Source organism: Lygodium microphyllum, chromosome 18 (assembly GCF_053477565.2).
Source record: "Lygodium microphyllum isolate KBCC chromosome 18, Lygodium_microphyllum_v1.1.10, whole genome shotgun sequence".
Classification (NCBI taxonomy): Eukaryota; Viridiplantae; Streptophyta; class Polypodiopsida; order Schizaeales; family Lygodiaceae; genus Lygodium; species Lygodium microphyllum.
Window position 1 is genome coordinate 30,679,998 of NC_141152.1, and position 25,668 is coordinate 30,705,665.

At 42.9% G+C, this 25,668-nt stretch overlaps 1 protein-coding gene across 1 annotated transcript; it reads left to right on the forward strand.

Moving 5' to 3' along the window:
• The first annotated feature begins 2,778 nt into the window (after positions 1–2,778).
• On the forward strand, positions 2,779–6,096 carry LOC148020714 (aspartate aminotransferase, mitochondrial-like). The gene is made up of 10 exons (XM_087699438.1): positions 2,779–3,128; positions 3,908–3,993; positions 4,100–4,306; positions 4,439–4,544; positions 4,653–4,757; positions 4,846–5,018; positions 5,101–5,260; positions 5,343–5,438; positions 5,526–5,620; positions 5,774–6,096. Exons 1-10 carry the CDS (start codon positions 2,895–2,897, stop codon positions 5,838–5,840), a joined length of 1,329 nt encoding a protein of 442 aa, XP_087555564.1. The 5' UTR covers positions 2,779–2,894; the 3' UTR covers positions 5,841–6,096.
• Positions 6,097–25,668: the final 19,572 nt, after the last annotated feature.

Below are 25,668 nucleotides of genomic sequence, written 5' to 3' on the forward strand. Positions count from 1 at the left end.
TGTACTTGCAATAAGCCTTCAAGCCCATATCCAATAAAGCTTCAAAGCAAGTAGCCCTGGTAAATATATGTCCAAAGGAGCTCAAATCCAAGGCTTAGAGCTCAACATAAGTGTATCTAGGCATAACAATCAATGCCAAGCACATCAACTTATCCGTGTAACATCTCCAAAGTATCAAGTACATAAGCTTTCATAGCGAGTACTTGCTGTTCACAGTGTATTATAGCAAATGACCTTCCAAATACTAAGCTAAACAAGCTTTAATTGATCCAAAAGTTTTTCTCGAGTAGCTAAACAAGCTTTAATTGATCCAAAAGTCATTCTCGAGCATCAACACATCATCATGCATTACAACTTGCCCCATAAGCATCAATAATATAACAAGCAAATACTTGTTGTCCAAATAGTGAACAACAACTTGCCCTAAATTGTAGAGTAATGATTGAAGGAAACTTTTCAAATGATATTGAATAAGAAGCCAAAGGGAGTTGGAAAGACCCCCAATAGTTGGGCAAAGCAATGTGAAGAATGGTTGGATCAAGTATCAGGGGAGGGATCAACAGGGCAACCCCCTAAAAATGCACCAAAATTTGTAGGGGTTGCTCTTGAACCTTGTGGGTCACTTGGCAATAGGAGAAGGTGCTTCAAATTTTAGGAAATAGGTTGGGATGGAAAGAAAGTTGTTGCATACCTCAAATGGATTGAAGTGGGGCTAATATGGAAGCTCGATTGAAGCTCTCTTCTTGAGTTGAAGTAAACGCCGATGAAGCTCCTTGAATAATCACTATAATACTAATTGAAAGGTGAAGCAATAAGTGAGAGCACAAGCAGAAGCAAGAGGATGCAAGAGCTACGGAGGTTCAAGCAATAGAGAGCAAGACAGTATGTGGGAACTCCAACAGCCACAATGTGTGACCTATCTTCCCTTATTCTATTTTGCCATAGAAAGAATAAAGAATAAAGTGATAGTGATGGGAGATTGCTACATGCAGGGTATAAGTGTATAGACATTAAGTTCATAGTGAATGTGGGTAGCTAGGCACATGCAACCTTTAACCCCCAACATTGATTGTGCAACATTGTTTTCTTTTTAACATTGTTGTTGGGAATGTTATAGGTGTGATCTTTTGGTGAGTGTAGTATAGCTAGCATCAAAGAGAATCGGTGAGTATTTGCCATATTAATTTGTTATATTGGTGGCACATCACATGGTCAAGCACAATAGTTAAAGAGCATTCATATGTGTTGAAGATGCATCACATGGTCAATCACATGGTCAAGCACAAGAGTTAAAGAGCATTCATATGTGTTGAAGATGAAGTCTGATAAGAGCTAAGTGTAGCACCGCCTCTACAACCTTATAAGTGTTTTTCTTGTTTGGTATGTTACAAAAAGGACCAGATGCTCTTGAACTATTCTTACTTGTCAAAGAGTCATAGAGGGGATTTTCAAGTGATGTGGTCATAGAGGGGCTTTTCAGGTGACATGGTTAATTGGTTTGCCTTAAATTTAGAAACTAAATGTTGCATCTCTAACTTTGCCCAAAGAAAAAAAGTTAGAGAAGAGGGGCACAGTTTAGGTATATGAATGTACCAAGAAGAAAACATCAAATGTGCAAGGCATTGCTTGCCATGTATGTGCGAAGGCCCTTGCAACTGGTGTTCACGAAAGCATTTTTGGTAGTGCATACAAAAACCTTGAACTCAAAAATTTGGAGGGATGATTGAATCTAATTCCATGTATTTGCCATTAGAATAACTAACAATTTTGTAGAGTTCAAATCTTATGTTTTAAATTTTGAAAGTTTTTTTTTTAAATTTGCAATTCATTTTACATTAAACCTCTCTTTTTTAAAAAGCATTGCTCATAAACAATTTACCCCTACCCTTGCATGTGTGACCTTTGGGGAGTAGGCACTTTTATGGAGAAAGTGGCATCTTAGCTTATTACAAAGTTGGCTAGCTTTTTCTTGTTCTCCAAAAAGTGGTATCTAATAGTGAAGTTGATTAACTTTGAGGATTACTATTAGAGGGCTTTCGCACATAAACTATGCATTGAATGCCATTGACTTTTGATCTTCACACTATAAATTGTGCCTCTTTTCTCTAACTATTCCTCATTTGGGTATAGTTGGCACATCGCCTTACGTGCAACCCTCCACCCTCCTCTACGCCTAATCTCGCCCTACCCTTATAACCCCTCGCTCTACTCTGCCCTTGTAATTGTCATGCTCCACCTTGCTTACAACACCACCAACCTTGCCTATAACTTTGCCCGCCCCCATGTGCAAGCCATTCCACCCCGCCATTGCATGCAACCCTCATTGTAGTCCTTTTGGCCATCCTTGGGGTCTGTCTATGAATTGGAGCTTATGTTAAATCCCTCAGACTTAAAACTAGAATGATTTTAGCTTGTAAAAGAAAATTTTGAAATAGTGTAATTTTTCTCAAAGATATATAATATTCAAATTATTTGATTGGTGTGCGTTTCTCCATATTAATATTGGGAGTAGGTAAGCAGACGTTGTAACAGTGCCAAATGGGGTTGGCAGAAAGCACATATTTTAGGCTGAAGAAGGAGAATATGACGATGGAGGTAGCGTGCCCCGCAAGGCAAGGTGGCAAGGGCGAGAATAACGATGGGGCCCTGGTGCGAATACGCCCTTGACAGGAAGCCGAGTTTACACCGGGAGTTAAAAAAAGCGCACCATAAAATAAAAAATAAATGATTTTTCAAAAGCGCTAAAATAATCGATTGGATTTAAGCCTTTCCACCTGCTTGTCAAATGTCTAGTTTACAATTACCAAGCGAAATTTTGTTCCAGGGGCTTTTTCTCGTTGCAGGTCCTCCATTGAAGCCCTTTCAGCAAGCAAGGAAGGACCTGGTAGGAAGCCATGGCGTTTCGATCTCGCTTGCTAGCCCTGGCCTCCTGCCGAGTCGCTGCATCTTCTTGTCGCGTGCATCCGCCTAGCCTTGCCTATGGCTATGGTTATGGCGTCGGCAGCAGCAGGCACCGTTCCTACAGTAGCTGGTGGAGTGAACTGCAGCCTGCACCTCGTGACCCTATCCTCGGGGTCACTTCTGCTTATCTCGCTGATACTCACCCTTCCAAGATCAACGTCGGTGTGGTAAGTGAGCTTTATTCCCTCCCTCCCTCTCTCTCTCTCTCTCTCTCTCTCTCTCTCTCTCTCTCAGAGGGGCCTGATGAAAATTCGAGCTATACAGGATCTCAATAGATTCGAGATGATAATGCAAGCTATACAGGATTTCAATGGATTCGAGAACGATGGGCCCCGTGAATGTACCCCGTGAGAATACATAGAGAGAGAGAGAGAGAGAGAGAGAGAGAGAGGTTGTAATTTGCGGAATCTATTGTTTTACTTTAGTTCTTGGATCCATTGAAATCCTGTATAGCTCGGCTCATTATAAACTCCCTCCCTCTCTCTGCGTCTCTGTGTCTCCGTCACTCTGCTTGAAGTTTGCCTCGTGGTTTCGTAACCTTAGTATACAGGATTTCTGCAAATCTGACAGCTGCTAGAGAAAACGAATTGATTTCCAGTCTTCCAGCCAGAGATATCCGTCGCATGCAAAAAAGCTTGTCCTTTTCCAGTTTCTGGACGCTGCCCGCCTTTTTGTAGCATCTAGATCGAACTCAGTGAAATGAGAAGTTCCGAATTCAGCTCATAAGAAGCGCAATCGACATTTTGTGAACCGGTTTCTAAAACTGTGCCGTTAAACTTGGCTTTTGCCACGGTCACTTTTGTTTTGGCTACTCTTACCTGCAATATTTTTTGTATAGTGCATTCTTGGAATCCTATGTAAAATAGATCATGGTTGTTCTCCCTTGTTCAGTGTGTACAGTTAAAGTTTCTGTAGTACTAATATGTAGGTTATTAAAAATGTGCAGGGTGCATACCGCAATGATGAAGGTAAACCAGTGGTTCTAGAATGTGTCAAGCAAGCAGAAGACCGGATAGCTGGCCACGACCGCATGTATATGCCATTTATGATTTCTTTCTGATGAATATCATTTTATTTTCTAGAGTTTGTACTGTTTGCATTATTGATGAATGACTAATGCAAACCTTTAAATCAACAGGGAATATTTGCCTATGGGTGGTAGTGCAAAGTTTTGTGAGCTAGCTGTGCGTTTGGCTTACGGTGAGGATGCTCAAGTATTAAAAGATAAGAGAGTGGCCGCTGTTCAGGCCCTCTCTGGTACAGGAGCAGTCCGCTTATTTGCCGAGTTCATCAAAAGGTTCCGACCACAATCAGAAGCTTACTTGCCAGTTCCAACCTGGTCCAAGTAAATGTCCAGACTCATTGTACCCTAAAGTGAATGTTTTGTTTTTTGACCTGGTTATCACTGTTAGGGCAGTCTCCATTATGATTAACTTTTGTGCTTCCCCTTTTGATTTGAATTGTTTCCTTTTCACAGCCATCACAACATTTTCAGAGATGCCAATGTAGCTAAGCATACCTACACATATTACTTGCCCAGTACGCGGGGGTTGGATTTTGAGGGTTTGAAGGAAGACTTGAGGGTAAGTTTTCAGAGTCATCTTTACTTGATGCTGCCTCAAATAGCTTGTCCTTGCTGCTGAAAACTCTCGACAATTAGCTCTCTTGACTCATAACTTCATTTGCTGCAGAAAGCTCCCAATGGATCTCTGATTCTGCTTCATGCTTGTGCACATAATCCAACTGGAGTTGATCCTACCCCGGAGCAATGGAAGGAGCTTTCACTGATTTTTAAGGTGGTACATTTAATATAAAATATGTGCGCCATTTTACACCTTTAAACTTCACCTTAAACATCTCTGACTGGAGTTGTATCCTATACAGGAGAAACAACATTTCCCATTGTTTGATATGGCATACCAGGGATTTGCTAGTGGTGATACACAAAGAGACAACCAGGCGATTAAGATATTTTTAGAGGATGGCCATCAGCTTGCATGTGCACAGTCATTCGCAAAGAGCATGGGGTTATATGGACAGAGAATTGGATGCATAAGGTGGTTAAAGATTTTTCGTATGTTGAATTTTGCTTTTTTGCTGAATGTTAAAGCAGGATGTTGACTTGTGTGCTGGTGTCAGTGTGGTCTGTGATGACTCTGCTCAAGCTGCTACAGTCAAAAGCCAGTTGGAATACATTGCCCGACCTATGTACAGCAGTCCTCCTGTTCATGGTGCTCTTCTTGTGACAACCATCTTGACTGATCCAGATTTACAGGCTTTATGGTTTAAGGAAGTGAAGGTAGTGTTCCTTTTTACATAATTTTGATACTGGCAATTAAATGCTTATAAATATTCAGTGACTTATGTACTATTGGTTTCAGGAAATGGCAGAACGAATTATTGGAATGAGGGTCTCTTTACGGAAGAACTTGGAGGAGCTAGGCTCAAAGCATAACTGGGAGCATATCACTAACCAGGTAAGGGGACCAATAGTTATGAAAGCTCTAGTGATTGTTAATAAGGTAACTTCACATTATCTAACTTGCAGTCATTGTTTTGGGCAGATTGGCATGTTCTGCTACAGTGGCCTTACTCCTGAACAGGTTGATCGAATGACTCAGGAATTCCATGTGTATATGACCAAGGATGGACGAATCAGGTATTTAATATGAGGGGTGTTTTTCTTTATATGTGATTGGATTTTCAAAGTAGGCTGAACTGCATCAATCAGTACTTTTACTTGGTTCTGTGGGATTTATTCATTGGGCAGAATAGGAAAGCTGTTCTACTAATCTCTTGTGGATGATCACAGCATGGCAGGTGTTACATCGGGCAATGTGAAATATCTGGCAAATGCTATACATGAGGTTTCTAAGTAGAAGAGCTAAAGGCTGCCCACTTTTGGCCAGAGCATTGAAAGCTCCAAATTTTACCTCTTGTGTATTCCAAGAGTTTGACTAGGTAGAATAATTTTAAGAGAGGCTGACAATAAGGTCTCAGTTGAGGTGGAAGTTTTGCAGCGGCACTAGGTCATTGAGGCAAATATTTAGATATTAACCAAATTTTGTTGTAATACAAGGCTTGGTAATAAATTTGGGCAGAGCATTTTTGCCATGATTTGCTGTGTGTCAATGGTATGGTGGCAGAAGCTTTTTAATTATGCATTTATTAAAGCTTTTGAATATACAGTTCCCAGATAAATGTTGTACTATACAGGCAATAGTCCAGAGGATAAAGTTCCACATGGTACATGCTGAGTTTTAACTTAATACTTGGCTCAAACATGTTTTCCTCCAGATATTTATGTATAACTACCAGTACCTAGGTTAAAAGTTCTCAAACATTGCCTCAGGCCAGTTTCAGATGGGGGTGGCAGTCAATATTGCTGTGGAGGTCCATGTCCTGCTTAGATGAACCTTGAAATATATGATTGGCTTTCACAGTTGATACCTTGAAACTGTGGTCATGTAGTGGGCTATCATGGTAGGACTAAAGCTGACATGGTCGGGAATATGCTAGAGGATCCTGGTTAAACAGGCCCTCCCCAATTATCATGGGGAGAGTTGACCACTGGTTTCACCATGTCTAATTAAGGTGGTGATTGCATGGTTTAACTATGGTCTTGTGCACTAAACATCAGAAGTGCTTTAACTGTGAAATTGCAGGGTATTGTGGTTTCTACCAACTTGGCCACACATGGCCAAGTTGGTAGAAAGCACAGTACCGCTGTTGTCTCTTTTGCATTTCTGGAAAAGGTTGCCTTTTCATTGGTTGGTGATGGGGTCAAGCCTGCCCCAAACACTAGTGAGTCCAGATGTTGGATTGTTATAAACCTCGGATTTCTTTTGGGAGGCTGGCTGGACATGTGGATATTGGTAGTGCCATTACTTCCTCACAAGTGGATTTTTGGATTTGGCAGTGTGGATTTTTGTGCAGATTTATGTATTGAGAGAGAGAGAGAGAGAGAGAGAGAGAGAGAGAGAGAGAGATAGGTAGGAGTGTGCGTGTGCAATTGTAGCAAACTAGGGGAAATGCTACTTGGAGAATTATTTCACTCTCAAAAAGTAATGTTAGCTAGGGGAGGTGGGTGTGGTTTTATTAGTTAGATTGGAGATGATGAACAAGACTTGTTTTTCTCGAGAGTTGGGAGATAATTGCTATATTGTGTGCATGTGTGCATGCATGTGCGTGTGGGCCATGCATATGCATGCTCTTACAAAGTAGGTGTTTATGTTCTTGGACATTTGGATGGATGCTAGTAGTATTGGTCACAGTGGTCATGAAATGACTTGGTGTGAATGTACTAAGGGCACTTTGAGTTTAGGGTAGTTGAGTCTTATTTCCAAGAATTAATGTCTTGTCAAGCAAATTCATTGTGTGATTGCCACTCTTGGACTCATGGCTTGTTGGTCAGAGCATCCATACATTAGGAAGGCATGGGTTGGTGATATGAGACACCAACCCTTGGGATGAGGTCGTGACTTGGAGTGTTGCTAGCTCCCATGCTCGAGGGTGAGCTTGTTTAGCTCTATAGTTGGTAGGTGAGTTTCATGTTGAGACCCTTTTATTGTGAGTCTCGCTTGCATTGTCTTGTGTGCAAGTTGGGTTCTAGGGGGATGTTACAAGAGGCACTATGTGTGATAGCAAATTGCTAAAAATGCTACCTATTGTATTGTTCCATTCTTTAAAACCAATGGTAGCAAGGGAAGGTGGATACGAGCTTATTAGTGAGATTATGAAAAAGACTTATTTTTCTTGATAGTCAAGAGATTATAGTTGCATTGTTTTGTGCATGTGTGCACATAGAGAGAGAGAGAGAGAGAGAGAGAGTGTGTGTGTGTGTGTTTAGTGCTCTATGCTCATGCGTTCTTGAGACTATCCTTTTTTCCACTTATATTTTTTGCTAGAAAAGAGTTAAAAAATAAATTTTGTAGCTTGAGAGATATTTGTTTTTACATGTGGTATTTCAAAGTGAGCTTTGAGATTTGTGCCCTAAATTGTAAGAGATGAGAGAGGAGTGGGCACTAGTACATTCCCATGTGCCATCTTCATAGGGTACTATGTTGGCCTCACATGAAGGGGATTGTGATGTAGTTTTCCCCTAGGGTTTACATAGTTAGGCTACAAGGTAGTTACGGAATCTATATTTGTACCTTATTTGGTTGGAAGTTCATGAGGAGTAAATGTCGAAGGGTGGATGAGCCCCCAAGTTATCGGAGATGGATTATCCTCAAGCTTCACATACTCCACTGAGTTTCTTCACGTATGTGGTGCGAATTGGTGGACATATAACAAAGGTAAGATTATACGGACTAAGGGTCCTTGACCCGCATTGGGTAGAGAGGCATCACAAAGCCTTTCAAACTTACCTTCCTATTGAATAGTTGGGGGCCATGGAGTCTCCTTTGGTTTGTAGCATATGGGGATCTTGCATTGCAACTCATTAGTGTGTATGTAGTAAGGTGAGACTTTGCCAACATTGCTCCTAGTGATGCACGGAGGCCCCAAAGTATTGCTAGCATAATCCAAAGAAAAGAGACCATAAGCCCAATACATAAATGAGTATCTTCTTATACATGATTTATTAGTGGAAGTATTCAACGTTGTTAATGGAAAACTGACAACCAAGATGATTGGGACCAAAATCATCCAACAAAAGGCCAAAAACCTCTTGAATTGTGTCCACCCTATTTAATCAAGAAGACTTATGTGAGAAGTTATCATTCAACAACCATACCATTTTTGTAAACATGATTCTTCTAAAATAGATGGCGAGACATTATGTGCCTGTTACAATGAAGTGTTCCATACCCATTACCTCTTCCTATATGCATATATGCCAAAATATGTGTACTTATCACCTCTATCCATTTGATTTGATGGTTATACCTTATGGCATTATTTCCCACAAGAGAGCTTTTATAATTTCCTTACCTTTCACGAGGAAATTGCAATCTTATAGTGAATGATTTTACCTTAAAACACTTGGAACACTTGCCCAAAGTATAAGAATAAAACACATTAACAAGTAGCATAAAACACTTGGAACACTTACCCAAAGTATAAGAATAAAACACATTAACAAGTAGCATAAAACACAAGTTCTAAGCTCTTACATCTATCATAGTGAGAAATCATATCACATTGAGCTACCACAGGTTGTGTATTGGAATCTTGCACAAAGCTTCCAATCCAAGTCTCAATAGTAGTCACCAATCTTTTGAGCATATTGAACACACACACACACACAGACACACACACACACACATAGTGAGAGAGGTTGAACATCCTTATAGATATCTCAAAGGTAAATAAGACAATGAGACATACATTAAGGTTTAGTTACAACCCTCTTTGGGGTGCCATTGGCACACAGGAAAAAAAAAAAAACGAAAGCTATGAAGAGAGGACTAAATATGTTATGATCCAAAGGCAACGTAATGCTTGGCTTTTAAATTCTTCTATGATGGTTTTTCCACCTTGATAAATTGCACATTTTCCCTCCTTTCTAGTTGCCTTCACCTTGGCGGTTTCACGTGGTCGTGCAATCTATATTTGGTTTCCTCGAAACATTTTGGTTGCTTTGTACTTTAAGCTAAGACTCCCAAAACTTGAAAGTTGCTTGATTATCCCCTTGTTTGATGATTTTCCATGGTATCATCCACTAATCCTCTAATGCACTAGCGTGTGTGCGTGCACACACACACATGGAGAGAGAGAGAGAGAGAGAGAGAGAGAGAGAGAGAGAGAGAGAGAGAGAGAGAGAGAGAGAGAGAGAGAGAGAGAGAGATGATTTACTTAGTTAAGAATTTCGGAGGCAACTACAGTCATATATTTCACTTGGAAGTCTAGGCTTTCTAATGGGGGATTTTAACATGTGTATGGATCCCTCTCACTCCACCTCTCAGCATGATTTGTTGGACAAGCCTGAAAGTCATGACTAGAATGGTTTTGCATCAACAATTTCAAAGCAAGACTTATGGTCTTGGCTATTCCCATTAGACCATGGTTATACCTTTCATTCTAGGTAATGCTTTGGAACTTGGAGTTGTTTGTATCACACGCATGTTATGTGTGATGATTCACTGTTGCCAAAGGTTTTGGAAATCAAGGTCTTGCACATTATGTGCTTTGTGACCATTTTCCATTTGAGTTTGAGATGGCTAAATAGTCTCTTCATCTTCATCTTGTTAGAAATTATTTGAGTAGGTTGTCATTGTGTTTTAATTCTTCCTTCATTTGAAATGAAACATTTTATGGCTATATGCAACAATCATTAGATGAGTTTTCACTCGATCTTCCTATTATGGGGGGTTGCTTGCTTTGATTTGTTTGTCTCTAATATGCAGTGTTGTTAGGTCATATGGAATCCATTATGCCACACTTCATAGACAAAGATTGGATACCATTGAAAAGCTTTTGGCATTGGTACATTTTTCATTTTGTGGATTTACTATTGGTTTCTTTATCTATGCCATTGTCACGGCTCATTAATGATTTTCAGTTGCAATCTTATCAACAAGCTAATGTTGTTGTATTATTGGAAGCCTTACATCATAACAATGATTAAACTCACAAATTTTATCATGGCTTGCATGTCTCTTTTGTAAGGGAAAATATAATAAAGCTGCAAAACTATGTCCATTAAATGGTTATGCACCCCAAGCTATTGTGTAAAAGTGTAAGGAATATTTTATGGATTTACTTGGATCACAAGCATAAATTTAGCATAGAAGGATAGTGGCACATCCTATGTTTTATGATCTGGTTAAAAATCAAGTTCTAGATATAACTAAGAGCCTGAGTGCAAACATCTTTGAGGATGATGTAATGGAAGTTTTGATACACTTATATTGGTTGGGATGGTCTTACCAATGAGATTTTTGTGATATATGCAACTTAGCCAGCATCACCTTTGACCAAATATGTCATGAGGGAGAGAGGAAAATTTTATTAATACACCACCCCTCTTTCCACATTTCCATCTATGATGTAGATGCAAAAGAATTTCACTTATCGCTATCTTTACCAATAATCTCTTTTGCTGAATTATTATCTCCAAATATAGTTCATATCACACACACACACACACACACACACATCTCTCTCTCTCTCTCTCTCTCTCTCTCTCTCTCTCTCTCTCTCTCTCTCTCTCTCTCTCTCTCTCTCTCTCTCTCTCTCTCTCTCTCAACATGATCCAATCAATTGATTTGCTCCTCTAGGTTGATGTTTGGGGTAAAGGCGCTTGTGTCTACATTGCCTTGTATTCACTACTACACACATTGTGCTTGCACATCTATACGTTGTAGGTGGGGGGTGCCCATCACTATCACTTTATTCTTTATTCTTTCAGTGACTATTGAATTAGGAAAGGTTGGTCATACATTGTGACTATTGGGGTTCCCACATCCTCTCTCTCTCTCTCTCTCTCTCTCTCTCTCTCTCTCTCTCTCTCTCTCTCTCTCTCTCTTCATTCTCTATAACTCGTATCTCTCTTATTTTCACTTGCTCGTGCTTCCACTTAGGCTTCTCTCTTCATCTCGTATTAGAACCAACCATTCAAGAAGCTTCTTCATCATTTGCTTCAGCTTGGATTTGAATACCTACAGCTTAAGGTTTCATGGCAAGCACTCAATGAGACTCCATAATGCATATTTGATGCTTCCGGGATGCTATTTTGGTGATTGGATGGTAAAGTTATGCTTTGGGATGCTACTTGGATTATTTGAAGCTTGATTAGCTTAGTTTTGCAAAGGTTTATCAATGTCATAACAGTTTGGACAACATAGTTTTTAATGGGAAGGTTATGCCTATTGAGGCTTGATGTTATTTGAGAATGCCACTTGCATGTATTGATGAATAGCATTGACACTTGAGCTTGGAGGTTATGGAATGCTTTGAGACTTGGACTTGGAGTTATATTTGATGTCTCTTGGAGCTTTGGCTACTTGCTTTAGTTGCTTCAATGATTGCCATTTTACTTGTCTGAAGACTCATTGGGTTTTATGTCCCTAGATGTATTGGCTAATGTCTATCGGCATCCACATGTCATGTACTTGATATATTGAGCCTTGCATTGCTCTTTCACACTCTAGAGACACTTCAATGGATGTGCTTTTGAGATATTTACATTTACTTGGATATTTTGCACTAGAGCTTTGGATCTTCTATATGTAGTTGAGCTTGGTCTATTGAGATAGTGGGACTCTTGACTTTATGCAGTTGAGCTTGGTCTATCAAGACGGTGGGACTCTTGAAGTATGTTTATGCTCTCTTGGATAATATTGGTTGTAGCTACAAATAGTGGGCTGATTTGATTTATATGCTTTATACACTTGCAGTTACCTATGTCACCATGATGCTAGTGATGTAAAAATGCTTCTTGGTTATGCATTGAGATTTATTACCGTTTGGTCAATCTGTTGTATATTTGATAGATCTTTGCATTTGATCTTGAGATCTCTTATACAAACAATGTCTATGCCTATATGATGTACTAGTTTCCGACTCCCTTGAGTTTATGACAGGTTTCAGTATGAATTGTATGCCTATTCATTGCTAGTTGCTCTTATGTATCCTGATTGTTACTCAGATATTTTTGGTAGTGGAATCTTAGCATTTTTAAATTATTTTCCCACACTGGTCTTAATCATATTGCTACATTTATTACAATAGTGCTATAATTACAATTTTCAGCATTGTCTTGGAGAGTAGACATTGTACTTTGTTCGTCTATTGCTTGTAGTTGATGGATAACTCTCTATCTTGATATTCCCTCCTATTTTACCCTTGGTTTGGTTGAGTTTGGGGTTGATTTGTTATCATTTACATTAACCCATTCTCTTGGAATTTGCATTGGTATACTATCATTATGGCTAGTTGTTAACCCTCAAACAAACAATGTGGAAAAGCTAGAAAATCTAAAACAGAAGATGAAGGCGTGCCAAGAAGAATCTAGAAACACAAGAAGTGCAGAAAGTTCCTAAATCAAGGAAAAAGGCGCATGAGAAAAAGCGCGAGTCTATATTGTTGTAAAAAAGCGAAAGGCACACCATGATTTATTTTAAGAGTGTCGGGCTCTCACATGTGCAATTTGTAATTGTAGACGGGCAGTGGAAAGGAAGCTAGGAAGATAGGAGGACAATGGGAAAAATGGTAAGAAACCATCTGTCTCACATTTCAAAATTTTTGGATGTGAATGTTATGCACATGTTCCAGATGAGAAGATAAACAAGTTACAACCAAAAAGCAAAAAATGTATCTTCTTGGGTTATAGTGATGAGTAGAAGGCTTACAAATTATATGACCAAGAGGCAAAGAAGATCATCGCGAGCCGTGATGTGGTATTCAAGGAGTAGCTATATACAGTGGAGGAGGAGAAGGCAAGTTCTTCCACTTTATCATCAAGCGAAGAACGCAGCGAGAAACCCTAAAACCTGACAAGACGGCCAGAAGTGGGTCAACAAGCCAATCAGGCCTAAAACAAAGCGAGAGTGCGTAAGCCACTTAGATACTTGTTTTCCGCACTCACTTTGAATTTCCGCACTTGAAGTACACTTAATAACAACTGAAAGCCTGATTGAGCATAAGTGCACGAGAAAGAACACACTCACACTGAGTAGAGATAAATTGAGGAGTGGATGCAATAAGTCAAGGAACTCACTCAGATAAACACCTCAAGGAACACACCAATAGGAGAAGATCCCAAGACATAGACAGATGACCAAAGCATAGAGTAGGACCAAGCAAGCGGTGCTAGAGAAGTGGATTTGACCAACTTGCTCAACCTGATCGACAGCTTGGTGGAGCACGAGAACGTGATCATGACAGAGGAAAGCTCAAACCGCAGGCCGAATGAGAAACTCGACTTAGGAGTTTTTCCAGAGGCAATTCAACAGCTAGTGAGTAGCTACGATGTGCACGCTCAGTATGAGCACCGCGGTAGAACAACAGAGGCCATCATAACAGACTTGGAAGAGGAACAGAAGCTAGCCCACAAGGCGCTGCAAGGCATAGTGAAATACAACCAAGACTAGCATGCGAGGAGCTTAAGGCAGAACACAGAATTGCGCGAGATAGAGCGGGTGCTGAACCTAGCAGGTGGGAATCGAACCGATCATGAGAGAACCCTGGAAGGAGACTTGACATTGAGTGAGCTTCTCATGAAGCGACTTCTCAACAACACAGCAGCGCAGAGCAGAGTGCTGTAGTACTAGCGACATCATTACTAGCAAGATTAGGAGCAAACCAAGGCTCTAAGGGCCAGTCTAAAATCCCAATTGTTGCAAAGCAACTTAACAAGTACCAACCCCATGACGATCCATACAGCTTTGTAGAGCAATTTGAGCAAGTCTGCGAGGCCAACGGCCTCACCAACTTGACTCAACGCTCTCAAGCATTCGGGCTTTGTTTAGGCAACAAGGGTAGGACTTGGTACATGAGTCTCGATGCCGGAGAATGAGCGGACTTTAACGGCCTCAAAAACCTCTTCATCAAGAGATTCTCCGAGCCCGGATACTCTGACAATCTACTAGTAAGACTGATGAATGTCAAGCAAAAAGAGAAAGAGGACATCCACGACTATGTTACCCATGTGAGGAGCCTCTTCATCACGAGAATCCCCATGGGTGAATGACCTACTGAAAGAGCGGTGTCCACCGTGTTTATCAGTGGAATATGGAGTGAGGAGCTATATAAGGCCTTGGTAGGCAACTCGAGCTTGCAGCGAGACTTGCTAGCTAGGGTGTTTGAAGAGGCCATTTGAGTAGACGACTAGCTGAAAGAGCGGAGCTCCAGGAGCTCAAATTCAAAAGAGACCAACTCGCGGAGTTTAGAGAGAGCGTCAGCCTCTAGTGAACAATCATGTCCAACAGCCTAGGACAAAGGGAAAGCCATTGAGACAAACCAAGACTTGACTAAGGTAAAAATGGAGATAGCTAAACTGTAAGATATGTTGAGACGACCAATGTGGCCACATGTCCAATGCGTGTACTTTGGTGGAAACCACTTGTCGGCCAAGTGTCAAGACCTTAGGTCACGACCTTGTGTTAATTGTGGTAGATTTGGTCATGACGTCGCGCATTGCAGATTACCGAGAAGACTTCCGTACTCACAACCATACGATCAGCCATATCTAGCGAGCAGGCCCCAACAATTCTTCAGAAAAAGGGAGCCCCATTGGCCCTTCCTGCGCCTAATGATGTTAAACAGATTGTTCCTAGAATGGATATAAACCCTACAGGCATACCTAGACCGCTTGGTCCCTACGTGACCCATCCACTGAGTGACGCTCCAATCCACTATGTGGAGGAGCCAAATGAGAAAGAGACTTACGTATACCCATACGTCTCACACGATGACGAGGGAAACACAGTCCTTATGGACTATTGACCAGTACCAGTGATGGCGTTAGGAAGAGGCCGAGGTAGAGGCCTAGGAGGGCAGATGTAGGATCCAATCATATGTTGGACTTGTGGTCATCTAGGGCACATCTCATCACGATGTCTTGAAAGGGAGCAACCAAATAGAGACAAGGCAGACCTAAGGTGCCCTGAGTGCAGAATCACTCATCTCTTCATTGACTGTCCCAAGCAAAAACTATCCTCAAGTTCAGCCAACATGCCATCTGTCCCATTGGGGTTGTTCTTGGTGTCGAGAACCTCGATGGGGAGGCCACACCTATCCCATTGCGTGTCATGACCCGAGCATAGACGAAGCATGCCGGCATATTGTTGCCAGGTCCTAGCAACCTCGATGCAGCCTCTATCCGGAAGAAGAGCCGTACAGAGAAAGAAGAAACCCGAAGCTAAGATCATGCTGAAAATGAGAGTGCCACAACTCTTCTTGCTGGAAAGAAGGTCATTGATGCAAAGGCAGAAACCGCAACTACTAAGATGGCCACATAGAAGCAAACAAAGCTCTGATACCCTTCCAGCAATCTCAACAGATAAATGAGTCATCTTTCCAGAAGGAGAACACTGTTCTAGTGGAACATCAGGCGATGACACTACTCCCTTGAAGGAGTCAGACCTCTATCCATAAGCAATCCATGGGACATTTATCCGCAAAGTGGAATGTGAAAGGCAAGTGATGTTCCTGGGTACTGACAGTATTGAATGTCACCTGAAAGTGGATCTCAATCTTCCAGAAGAAGAAAGCCTAGGCTTGAGGAGAAACCTCTCGAAGATGTGGCCAAGGAGATGGTGCATCTGACCAATCAACCTAGCAAGGCTGTTCAGTAGGTTGCATCTAAGTCCCATGAGAACACACCAGAGAAAGAGAGTGCTAAGGCCCAACCAAGCACACCAACAGCTGACCTAGTTCAGGGTCTTGAGTCTTTGAGAAAGACACCTTCATTGACCACAAATAAAGGAGAACACAATGAACACAATGGCAGTTACAAGTGGTTGTGAACGCCAAGAAGATTGAGACCAAGAGTACGAAAGAACTTGGGAATAAAGCATCGAGTCCATCCACTAAGAAACCCATTGCTATCTCCCTTAACAGTGGTGAAACCTTGGAAACATCAGTGTGTTCTGATAAGTCAAAGCAACCATCACCATCAGTGGTTGCTTGCAATACTCAATCCATTGACAATAGAACTTGCATTGACCAATCAAGAGTGGATACAACCCTACCACAACAGGGTGACAAATCTATACTAGTCGCATCCAAGGAAAACCATGACACAATAACAACAAAGCCTTAGGAGAGATATGGAGACCCCGAGGACATAATAAATCCTAGAGTTGACCAATCTTGCTCATCTAGGCCTAAGCCCCCAGCTATGCTAAAGCCTATGGAAACTCCTAGAACCTTGCATGAGATAGCAACTGAGCAAGCCCTCATTGAACATAGAAGTGTCGCAGAATGCTTAACTGAGTTGGATGCTAAACTCAAAGTATTCGCACGTGTCTACGTCCTTGTGGACATGGGTGCATTTCCCAAGAAGCAGCTTGGGTAATACTTTCCATTTCCCCTATCCTGGGAAGAGCAAGAACATCTTGACGAGCACTATGATAGGCTCCTGCATGAACGCATGCGACTCATCTTTGACGAGAAAGTCGATGAACTACGCTTAACTGTAACATTCAATGATGTGCTATGCCAACCAAATCTCTTAGAGATAGAGCAACTAAAGCGACAATCAGAGGGTCGAAGTCAATTCGAAAAATGTTGGTTTGAAAACTGCGTTACAATGGCCAAACTGGGAGCCCAAATTATGACGGTCTCAAAGGAGCGATTTGCCAAATGGCAGTCTCAAAGAGACCCAACCTATGTGGTGTTGACTTCCTTTTGAGTACTGATTGCCATTCGGGGTATGGACTTAGCCGGAACTAGCCAAGAGAACTCTTTGCCTGATAAGGTTCTCACTGAGGAGGAGTTACATATTGCTAGTAGACTCGAGCAAGGTACCATGCTACTCGATGTCGCAAAATATCTATTGTTATAGAGTAAGCTGCCACGAGTACTGGATGCGTGTGCCACACTCCAATACAATCCTGAGTTCTACAATTGGTTTTTATCCTCACGAAGTGACATGTATTCGTAAATATGTACATAAATAAACAATGAGTTTTGTGACCCTGTATAGATAATATCAGCACACACAAGCAATGATAGTCAAGCGCAGGGAGAAGAGTTGGGTTTGACAGGCTGAGCTCTTGAGGTCCTCCTCTCACCACACATCTAGAAGTCATGTGACCATTCCCGCCTCCAAGTGGAGGGCATGTAACCCTCATTACCGCCATAGGAAGCCCTGACCAACATCTCTGATGGCATAGACGGGGCACCGTCCCCTTCTATACACCTTTCCCCTTTTTGGTTTATCCTTCTAGGGACGAGCCCTGCTCCTCTACATGACAACTAGTCCACGCAACTTAGCATAAGCCAAGATCTGCTAATGGCTGGAATACGCCCCGCAGTCTAGGCAGGACGAACATCATCACGGGGGCGTCCCTCTACAACAAACACTGCATGCCTCACCTCGCCCCTCCTCTTCATATGCACTTGATAATCCATTGTTTAATCCCTTTCATGCAAATAATTCTATCCTTCCTCAAAGCCTAACCTTGATTCACATTTTGCAGATTTCCCCACAATAGCTGTCATGGAGCACACAATGTAGCTGGCATGCAAGGAAGCTCTCCTCCGTAGAAGGGAGCATAAGGCACAAATGCCTCCACCAGAGCGATATATGCCTACCCTTAAGAGGTAAGTGAGACCACCTCGGACGCACGCCAAAGACTTCCCAGGCTAAGAGAATAAAGGCTCAAGGGCATGCCCGGGGGGGTGGCAACCCCGGGGGGGTGGCAACCCTGGCCATGTAGGCCCTCACCAGACACTCGGGCACTAGGTGCTCGAAAGAGGAGAAGGCAACTAGAAACAAGAGGGAATTCGACGAATGATTTAAAAGCACTCTTGAAACAACTGCGGCCAGGGACTACACCATTCGGGTCCCGGTCGATATCTTCCCCGCCCAATCTGACACAAGCCCACCACTGGCATAGCCCTAGTCGTCTGATCACCCAAATTCACCCTACCTCATACAAATAGAATAGGCCCTATGTTGTATAAGTTGCTTGCCAAATGCCATCTTGTCATAACTTTTTGTCCTTAAGTGGTTAAAGGGGCAGGTCCCCCAACTGTACAAACCTCTCTTACTACTAATCCATGGCATGTCTTTAACAAGCACCAATGATATGCATCGCAGCCAGCACCATAGGATTTTGATAAATTAATATCTTTTTGTGTTGCATCTATTCATTATAATTGATGCATGTGACTTGCATATACTCTCATGAAGTGTCAAGTGGATGCAGGACGACACATATCTTTGTACGAAAGTGTTCAATGCCCAAGTCATCCCAAGACCACCAACCTCACAAAGAGCCATGACGAAGTCACACCGCTGAAAGTGAAAATCACCCTTTTCGATTGCCCACGTCGCATGGCCCAAAGCATGATCAGTGGCCACTTTCTCTTTCTGGGTCAAACTCTACACCTAGCACCACGGCAGCTGTTACCTCAATTGTCCCAACATCGCATGTTACAAAGAGGTTTTGCAAAATCTCCAGTGTATCTCCGCATCTCAACAATTGTTCCTTTAGCAACGAGGCTGGGACACAATCATCGCTGTAATATCCAGTTTCGTAGCCTTTGAATTTCAACATTTCCCGATCCAATTGAAAGGCTGACACCCTCAACGTATTGCAATGGTTGTACTCATGTTATTCTTTAAAAAAAAATAGGGAAAGAAAAGGAAAGAAGAAAAAGAAAAAGAAAAAAAAGAAAAAGAAAAAGAAAAAGAAAATAAAAGAAAAGAAAAAAGCACTCACAATCATAGCACGACACCTAGGGGTCCTCAAATTAGGTACGTCCAGTGACCTTAGTCGGCTGACTCTATCCCTAGTCCCCTAGCCCTCTACACATCCCCCACAATCGTTCAGGGCACATCAAGGGTAGGACATACCTAGGGAGCTTGTCGTCTCACCTATGGTTAGACCTGTCACCCTGACCCATTTGCACGATTTCTTTTTGCACTCCGCCTTAGTATCATTGCAATCAATCGTGGTAAGCACCGCACGAATGGCCATGGAAAGTACACCGTACTCATCGAGCAAACCTAATAGCTACCAGCTCTACTGAAATTTCGGTGTCAATGTGTTCAATTATGCTACATCATGCTGTCACAATGCAAATGATATCTCATACACCTAATATGTGTACTTCTCCTCAACATGGACAACTTTGTTTCATCCACACATTGTTACGAGGAACCAGACCTGCGGTCTTCTAACTACGTAATATTTAAGTATGCACGAGCACTCACATCATATCTGCACTGAAATATATACACAGTTTGGGTCCTCAAGTGCAGGACAATACTCTCAGCTTGCTTAGAGTTCGACCCGTCTCCCAAACTAATCAAACTACGTCTTGTGCATGATAAGAAGACTAGCACTACCGCCAGGGAGAGACCACATATGAGAGGTTTTCAATTGCAGGTACTAAAGACTCCATTAAATGCATCATCGGCTCTTCATCATCACTCAATTCTAACCTCTTAACCATTTCTATCATGCAAGCCCACCAAACAATCGGCCTGTGCAAAATCCCCATAAACCACCACCTATGCCAGTCCCCACTGCAATTCCCAACAACAAACAGCCCTACCCCCAACTCCAACCACCCTACCACCAGCCACCCACACCAACAATGTGGCCCCAAAAACCTTCATCTACCCACCACAAAAAATCCTCCAAAGCAACCACAGACGTCCTTGTCACCCACGTCTTCGATGCATGCTAAAGCCTCCTACCTATGATTGTGAGTGCCATGGGACTGGCACTCGTCTAGGAGGGGGGTAATGTTAACCCTCAAACGAACAAGGTGAAAAAGCTGGAAAATCCAAAACAGAAGACAAGGCGCACCAAGAAGAATCTGAAAACACAAGAAGTGTAGAAAAGTACTAAATCAAGAAAAAAGGCGCATGCGAAAAAGCGCGAGTCTATACTGCTGTAAAAAAGCACAAGGTGCACCATGATTTATTTTAAGAGTGTCGGGCTTTCACTCGTGCAATTTGTAAATGTAGACGGGCGGTGAAAAGGAAGCTAGGAAGATAGGAGGACAATGGGAAAAAGGACCTAGGCCATGGCCGGCCATGGAAAAAAGGGGATAAGGGGATAACCCCCCAAAAGGGATTTAGGGTTTTGTATATAAAGTGGAAAAGTAAATGAGAAGCTCATTCTTTGGTGTGTGGCTAACAAGAGTCCTCTCTTCTTCTCTTCTTCTCTTCACCTTGCTTGTGTGTGTGCTCTTGAAAGAGGGAGTGTGAGAGTGTGAGGGAGTGAGTGAGTGAGGGATCAAGAGGGTGAAGCTCTTCACCATCTCCTCTTCTCTCTTCTCTTCTCTTCTCTTCTCTTTCCTTGCACGCGCGGCTATGATGGATGGAGCTTGGAGATGGAGGAGGCTTGAGGATGCTTGAGCTAGCATCTAGGATTGTGGAGCTATCGGCGTGTGAGAGAAAGGAGGCAATTCATTTCTACATCAAGGTAAGCTCACTACACCCCGAGAGGATCGACGGCGCGTTGGCTAGGTGAGAGATAGCCATGAGAGCTCGCTTGAAACGCTTGAAACAATAACCGTTTCGTGGGTCTTGGCAGTTGAGTGTGAGCTTCCATTACACTAGTTTTTCAAATGATAGTGCTATTTTCAATATTGAAATCCTTGATGGTACTAATTTTACCTATTGGAATATGCATGTATGGTAGGCATTGGTCCAAAAGAAGTAGGTTAGAATGTTGAAAACCAAGAGTGTAAATCCACCCTTACACTTTCCTTGTCTAAACAATTTTATTTCAATGTTGTAGCATATGAGAATAATGCTTGGAAGTTATGAAAAAATATATGCAATCTTTATGATAATGCTTGGCAGTTATGAAAAAATATATGCAATCTTTATGATAAGAAAAGTCCTGCATCATAGATGTATTGGTTGAAATAGCTCATGGACCTTTGAATGAAGAAAGAGACTAGTTTATACTCGTATTTGAATGAATTTTATTCTATTTTTAGTCAATTGACTTTGAAAGGCATTGAGTTCAAGGATAATCTAGCTCCCTTGTTCTTTCTTGTGACACTTCTCAAGTCATAGGATACTTTTCGTACTACTGTGTGTGCTAATATACCAAAAGATGGCTTGAAACTCTAGGATGTTAATGGTGCTTTACACAGAGAGGATATAAACAAAAAGAATGTAGATACAACTAGTACTTCTTATGCATTGATTGTTATGGGCATACATAATGGTAAGAGCGATAATGACCACCATGATAGAGACTCATAAAGTTCTCAGTCTCATGGGAAGTCTTGCCAATAAGTCTCGTGGTCGTGAAGTTTCTTTGACATATCATTATTGTGGGAACTAGGGTCATATTTGATTGATGTGCCATAAGATATGTGATGATAAGTGTGGGAGCCTTCGCTCAACTGCCAAGACCCACGAACCGCTTATTATTTCAAGCGTTCCAAGCGAGCTCTAATGGCTATCTCTCACCTAGCCAACGCGCCGTCGATCCTACGAGTGTAGTGAGCTTACCTTAGTGCCGATATGAGTTGCCTCCTCTCTCCCACACACCGGTAGCTCCACGATCCTAGATGCTAGCTCAAGCATCCTCAAGCCTCCTCCACCTCCAAGCTCCATCCTCCATAGTCGTGCGCGCAAGAAGAGAGAAGGGAAGAGAAGAAGAGAAGAGGAGATGGTGAAGAGGTTCACCCTCTTGATCCCTCACTCTCACACACACTCACTCCCTCACACTCTCACACTCCCTCTCTCAAGAGCACACACAAGCAAGAAGGTGAGAAGGAGAGAAGAAGAATAAGACTCTTTTTGCCACACACCAAAGAATGATCTCTTCTTCACTTTTTGAACTTTATATATACAAACCCTAAAATCCCATGGGCACCCATCCCTTTTTTACATGACCGGCCATTGTGGTAAGGTCCTTTTTCCGTTTCCCTCTTCTATCCTTGTGTCTCTAGCCTACACCCATCTAATATTTTACAATTGGCACAGGAGGGAGCCTGGTGCTCTTTTACATTCTGAGTTTTTTGAGGCGCCTTTTCTTTTAAGGTTGCGCTTTTTGCCCCGTTTCATCTTTAGAGGTTGCTTGCGTGTCTTTGCTCTTTTCCCATCTTCCTTTTGCTTTTTCCTCCATTTTTCCTCCATCTCGACTTGGGGTTAAAATTACCCCCCTCCTAGACGGGTGCCAGTCCCATGGCACTTTCGCGTGGGTGTAAGGGTGAGGGCCACATGTAGACTCAGGTGCGTGTGGAAGCTCAAGAATGATGTTCGTCGGAGCTGCTCACTGGATTGCATGGGTGGACGAGGGCCTTCGAAGTTGGTGGTTGGGCGTTTTTGGTGTACCTGAAGAATGATGTTCGTCGGAGCAGCTCACTGGATCGCATGGGTGGACAAGGGCCTTTGAAGTTGGTGATTGGGTGTTTTTGGTGTACCTGAAGAAGAAGGTGCAGTGCTCTACCTAAGGGGAGTGCTGTCCTCAGCATGTTGGTGCAGTGTGCTTGTGCTAGTGGAATGGGGAGGTGGGTCTAACCACAGGCGAGCCCGGGTGATGTCCCACACTTGAGGACCCCATTTGTGCCAAGGGGGTGTGGTGCCAGTGGCTTAGGGTGACAGGTTTAACCATAGGTGAGTGTTACCTCCCTAGATCAAAAAGGGGCTAGGGGGTTAGGAGCAGAGCCGGCCGACCGAAGCCATCGAACACGCCTAACTTAAGGACCCCTAGGTGCAGTGATCGTGCGTTTCTTTGCTTCGTTTCTTGTCTTTTTTTTTTTGGATACATTTCGGGATAGTATTACATCAGGAGCAGGATAGCCAAGTCTAATTCTCGTCATTGGAATGAGGGGGGGAGGGAGGGCAGATGGATTTGTGTAAAAATTGGTGGCTTTGCATGTACCCTTTCAAGTTCATGTGGATGTGGAGAGAGGTGGTGGGTAGAAAGGGGTGATTACACCTAGTGAATTGGCTGTTGCTCATATCCTCTAGGAGAGCTAGGCAAAAGGAAGGTAGCATGCTAGCTCTCATCATTAAGCGAGTCATAGCGCAGCTATCAATAGCATTAGGATCAAAAAAGAGGGGAGGCAAGCCGTTTTCTTGCGGTGCCGGATCTTGCTTAAGTAGGAGCTTAAGGAGCCTAAGGTAATTACAAGTGGTTATGAAAGCGGGATCTGGACAGGATGAGAACTCAGCGAGGAAGCACGTCATGGAGGCGGGTAGGCTTCCTAGATCAAAAAGTAGAGCATCCTCAAAGGAGGTGGCGTTGGAACTGTAGATGACGGGGAAGTCATGCCTCCCATGGAGGGTGGCGAAAAAATCCATGCCTACCCTACGGGGATATGCCATGAACGTGGGGTCATTTCGCTCGTAGGGTAGGGTGTTACAAAATGCCATCCAGGCGAGCATGTTGGTATTGCATATTCACCTTCTCCAGAGGGGTTGGCAGTCGTAGCCCCTTACTGTGTGTGGCACTTTGTATACTTTGTCTTGCCAAAATTCGGCCTCCTCCGTGCCCCACAAAGTGGGGGTCCTTGCCCTATCATCTAGCCATCTTTGGCCTAGTTGGCTACTATAAGCCAGGATCACCTCCTCCATCACTTTGATCGGCAGGACCCTTCTCACGCTATCAGGTGTTAACCCCAACACGAAGAAGGCAAAAGAAAGTGGAAAAGACGCAGGGCAAAGGCGAAAAAAAGGTAGCTCGACTGAAGAAAGAAGAGGAAAAAAGACCAAAAGCGCAAGGGCAACCTCAAAAGTCCAAGGCAAATGTCGAAGGGGAAAGACGCATTCTAGAATGGAAAAGCGCACCCTGAAATCTTGAAAAAGAGCGCCGGCTCTCACCCGTGCAATTTGTAAATGTAGACAGGCGGTGGAAAGGAATCTAGGAAGATAGAAGGACAAAGGGAAAAAGGGCCTAGGCTACGACCAGCCATGTAAAAAGGGGAAAAGGGGATGACCACCCAAAAGGGATTTAGGGTTTTGTATATAAAGTTGAAAAGTGAATGAGAAGCTCATTCTTGTGTGTGGCCAAAAGTAGCTCTCCTCTTCTTCTTCTTCTTCTTCTTGTTCTTGCTTGCTTGAGCTTATGCTTGAGAGAGGGAGTGTGAGAGTATGAGGGAGTGAATGTGTGAGGGTGAGGGACCGAGGAGGAGAAGCTCTCCATCTTCTCCTCTCTTCTTCTTTTCTCTTCTCTTCTCTTATCTTGCTCGTGGACATGGAGCTTGGAGTGTGGAGCTTGAGGATGGAGCTTGCACTTGGATCGTGGAGCTACCGGAGTGCGCGGGAGAGGGGGTAACTCGAACGGCATCAAGGTAAGCTCACTACACCCGTAAGGTAGGCATTGCGTGTTGGCTATGTGAGAGGTAGCCATTAGTGCTTGGCTTGGAACGCTTGAAACAATAAGCGGTCGGAGGGTCTCGGCGGTTGAGTGAAAGCTCCCACATTTTGGTTCCATTGCCCCGGGACCAACGGATTCAAGCCTTGAGCGCTTGCGCGCTTCGAATCGAGCATTGGAGTAGGATTTTCCCCGAACCGGCGCTTGAGGTAGATAGGTAGGAAGCGAGGGGGTTGAAGAGGGTATGCGATGTCCTTGGCAAGTAGGTTTTTTGCTTTCTTGAGATTTATGTTGTGGAATGGAGTAGTGTAAGTATTTATTTTGTGATTTGGATGCATTTAGGATATGAAAAAACAAAGAAAAAACAAGCAAATAGTAGGGTTTTTGTTGCTGTATAACAGGCTAAAACAGGGAAACAGGGGACCAGATTCAAGTTTCTGGGTGAGACAGGGATAGGGAACTAGCTGTAAGGTTTTGCAGCGCTAGGAAAGGACCTTAAGAGGCATGGGAGGCTAGGACAGACCTCATTTCCTTGGTTGGCCTTGTGTGTGTGTGAGAGAGAGAGAGCTTCTAGTTCACAGGACGAGGAAGCGCTAACTCGATTTCTAGGCGCCAGCGATTCGTGCTGCTCCAGGTGAGTCTGGTGTTTTCCAATAAGTGCTCTAATCAGATCTAGGAAGTCTGTGGTGATTGTGTGCAGCAAATAGTAAGGAGGGGTCAAACGCGTCGGAATCGCGGCTCAAACGTGCGGGAATCGCGCCCGCCGCCGCCGACGCAGTCGAACCAACTCGCAGTG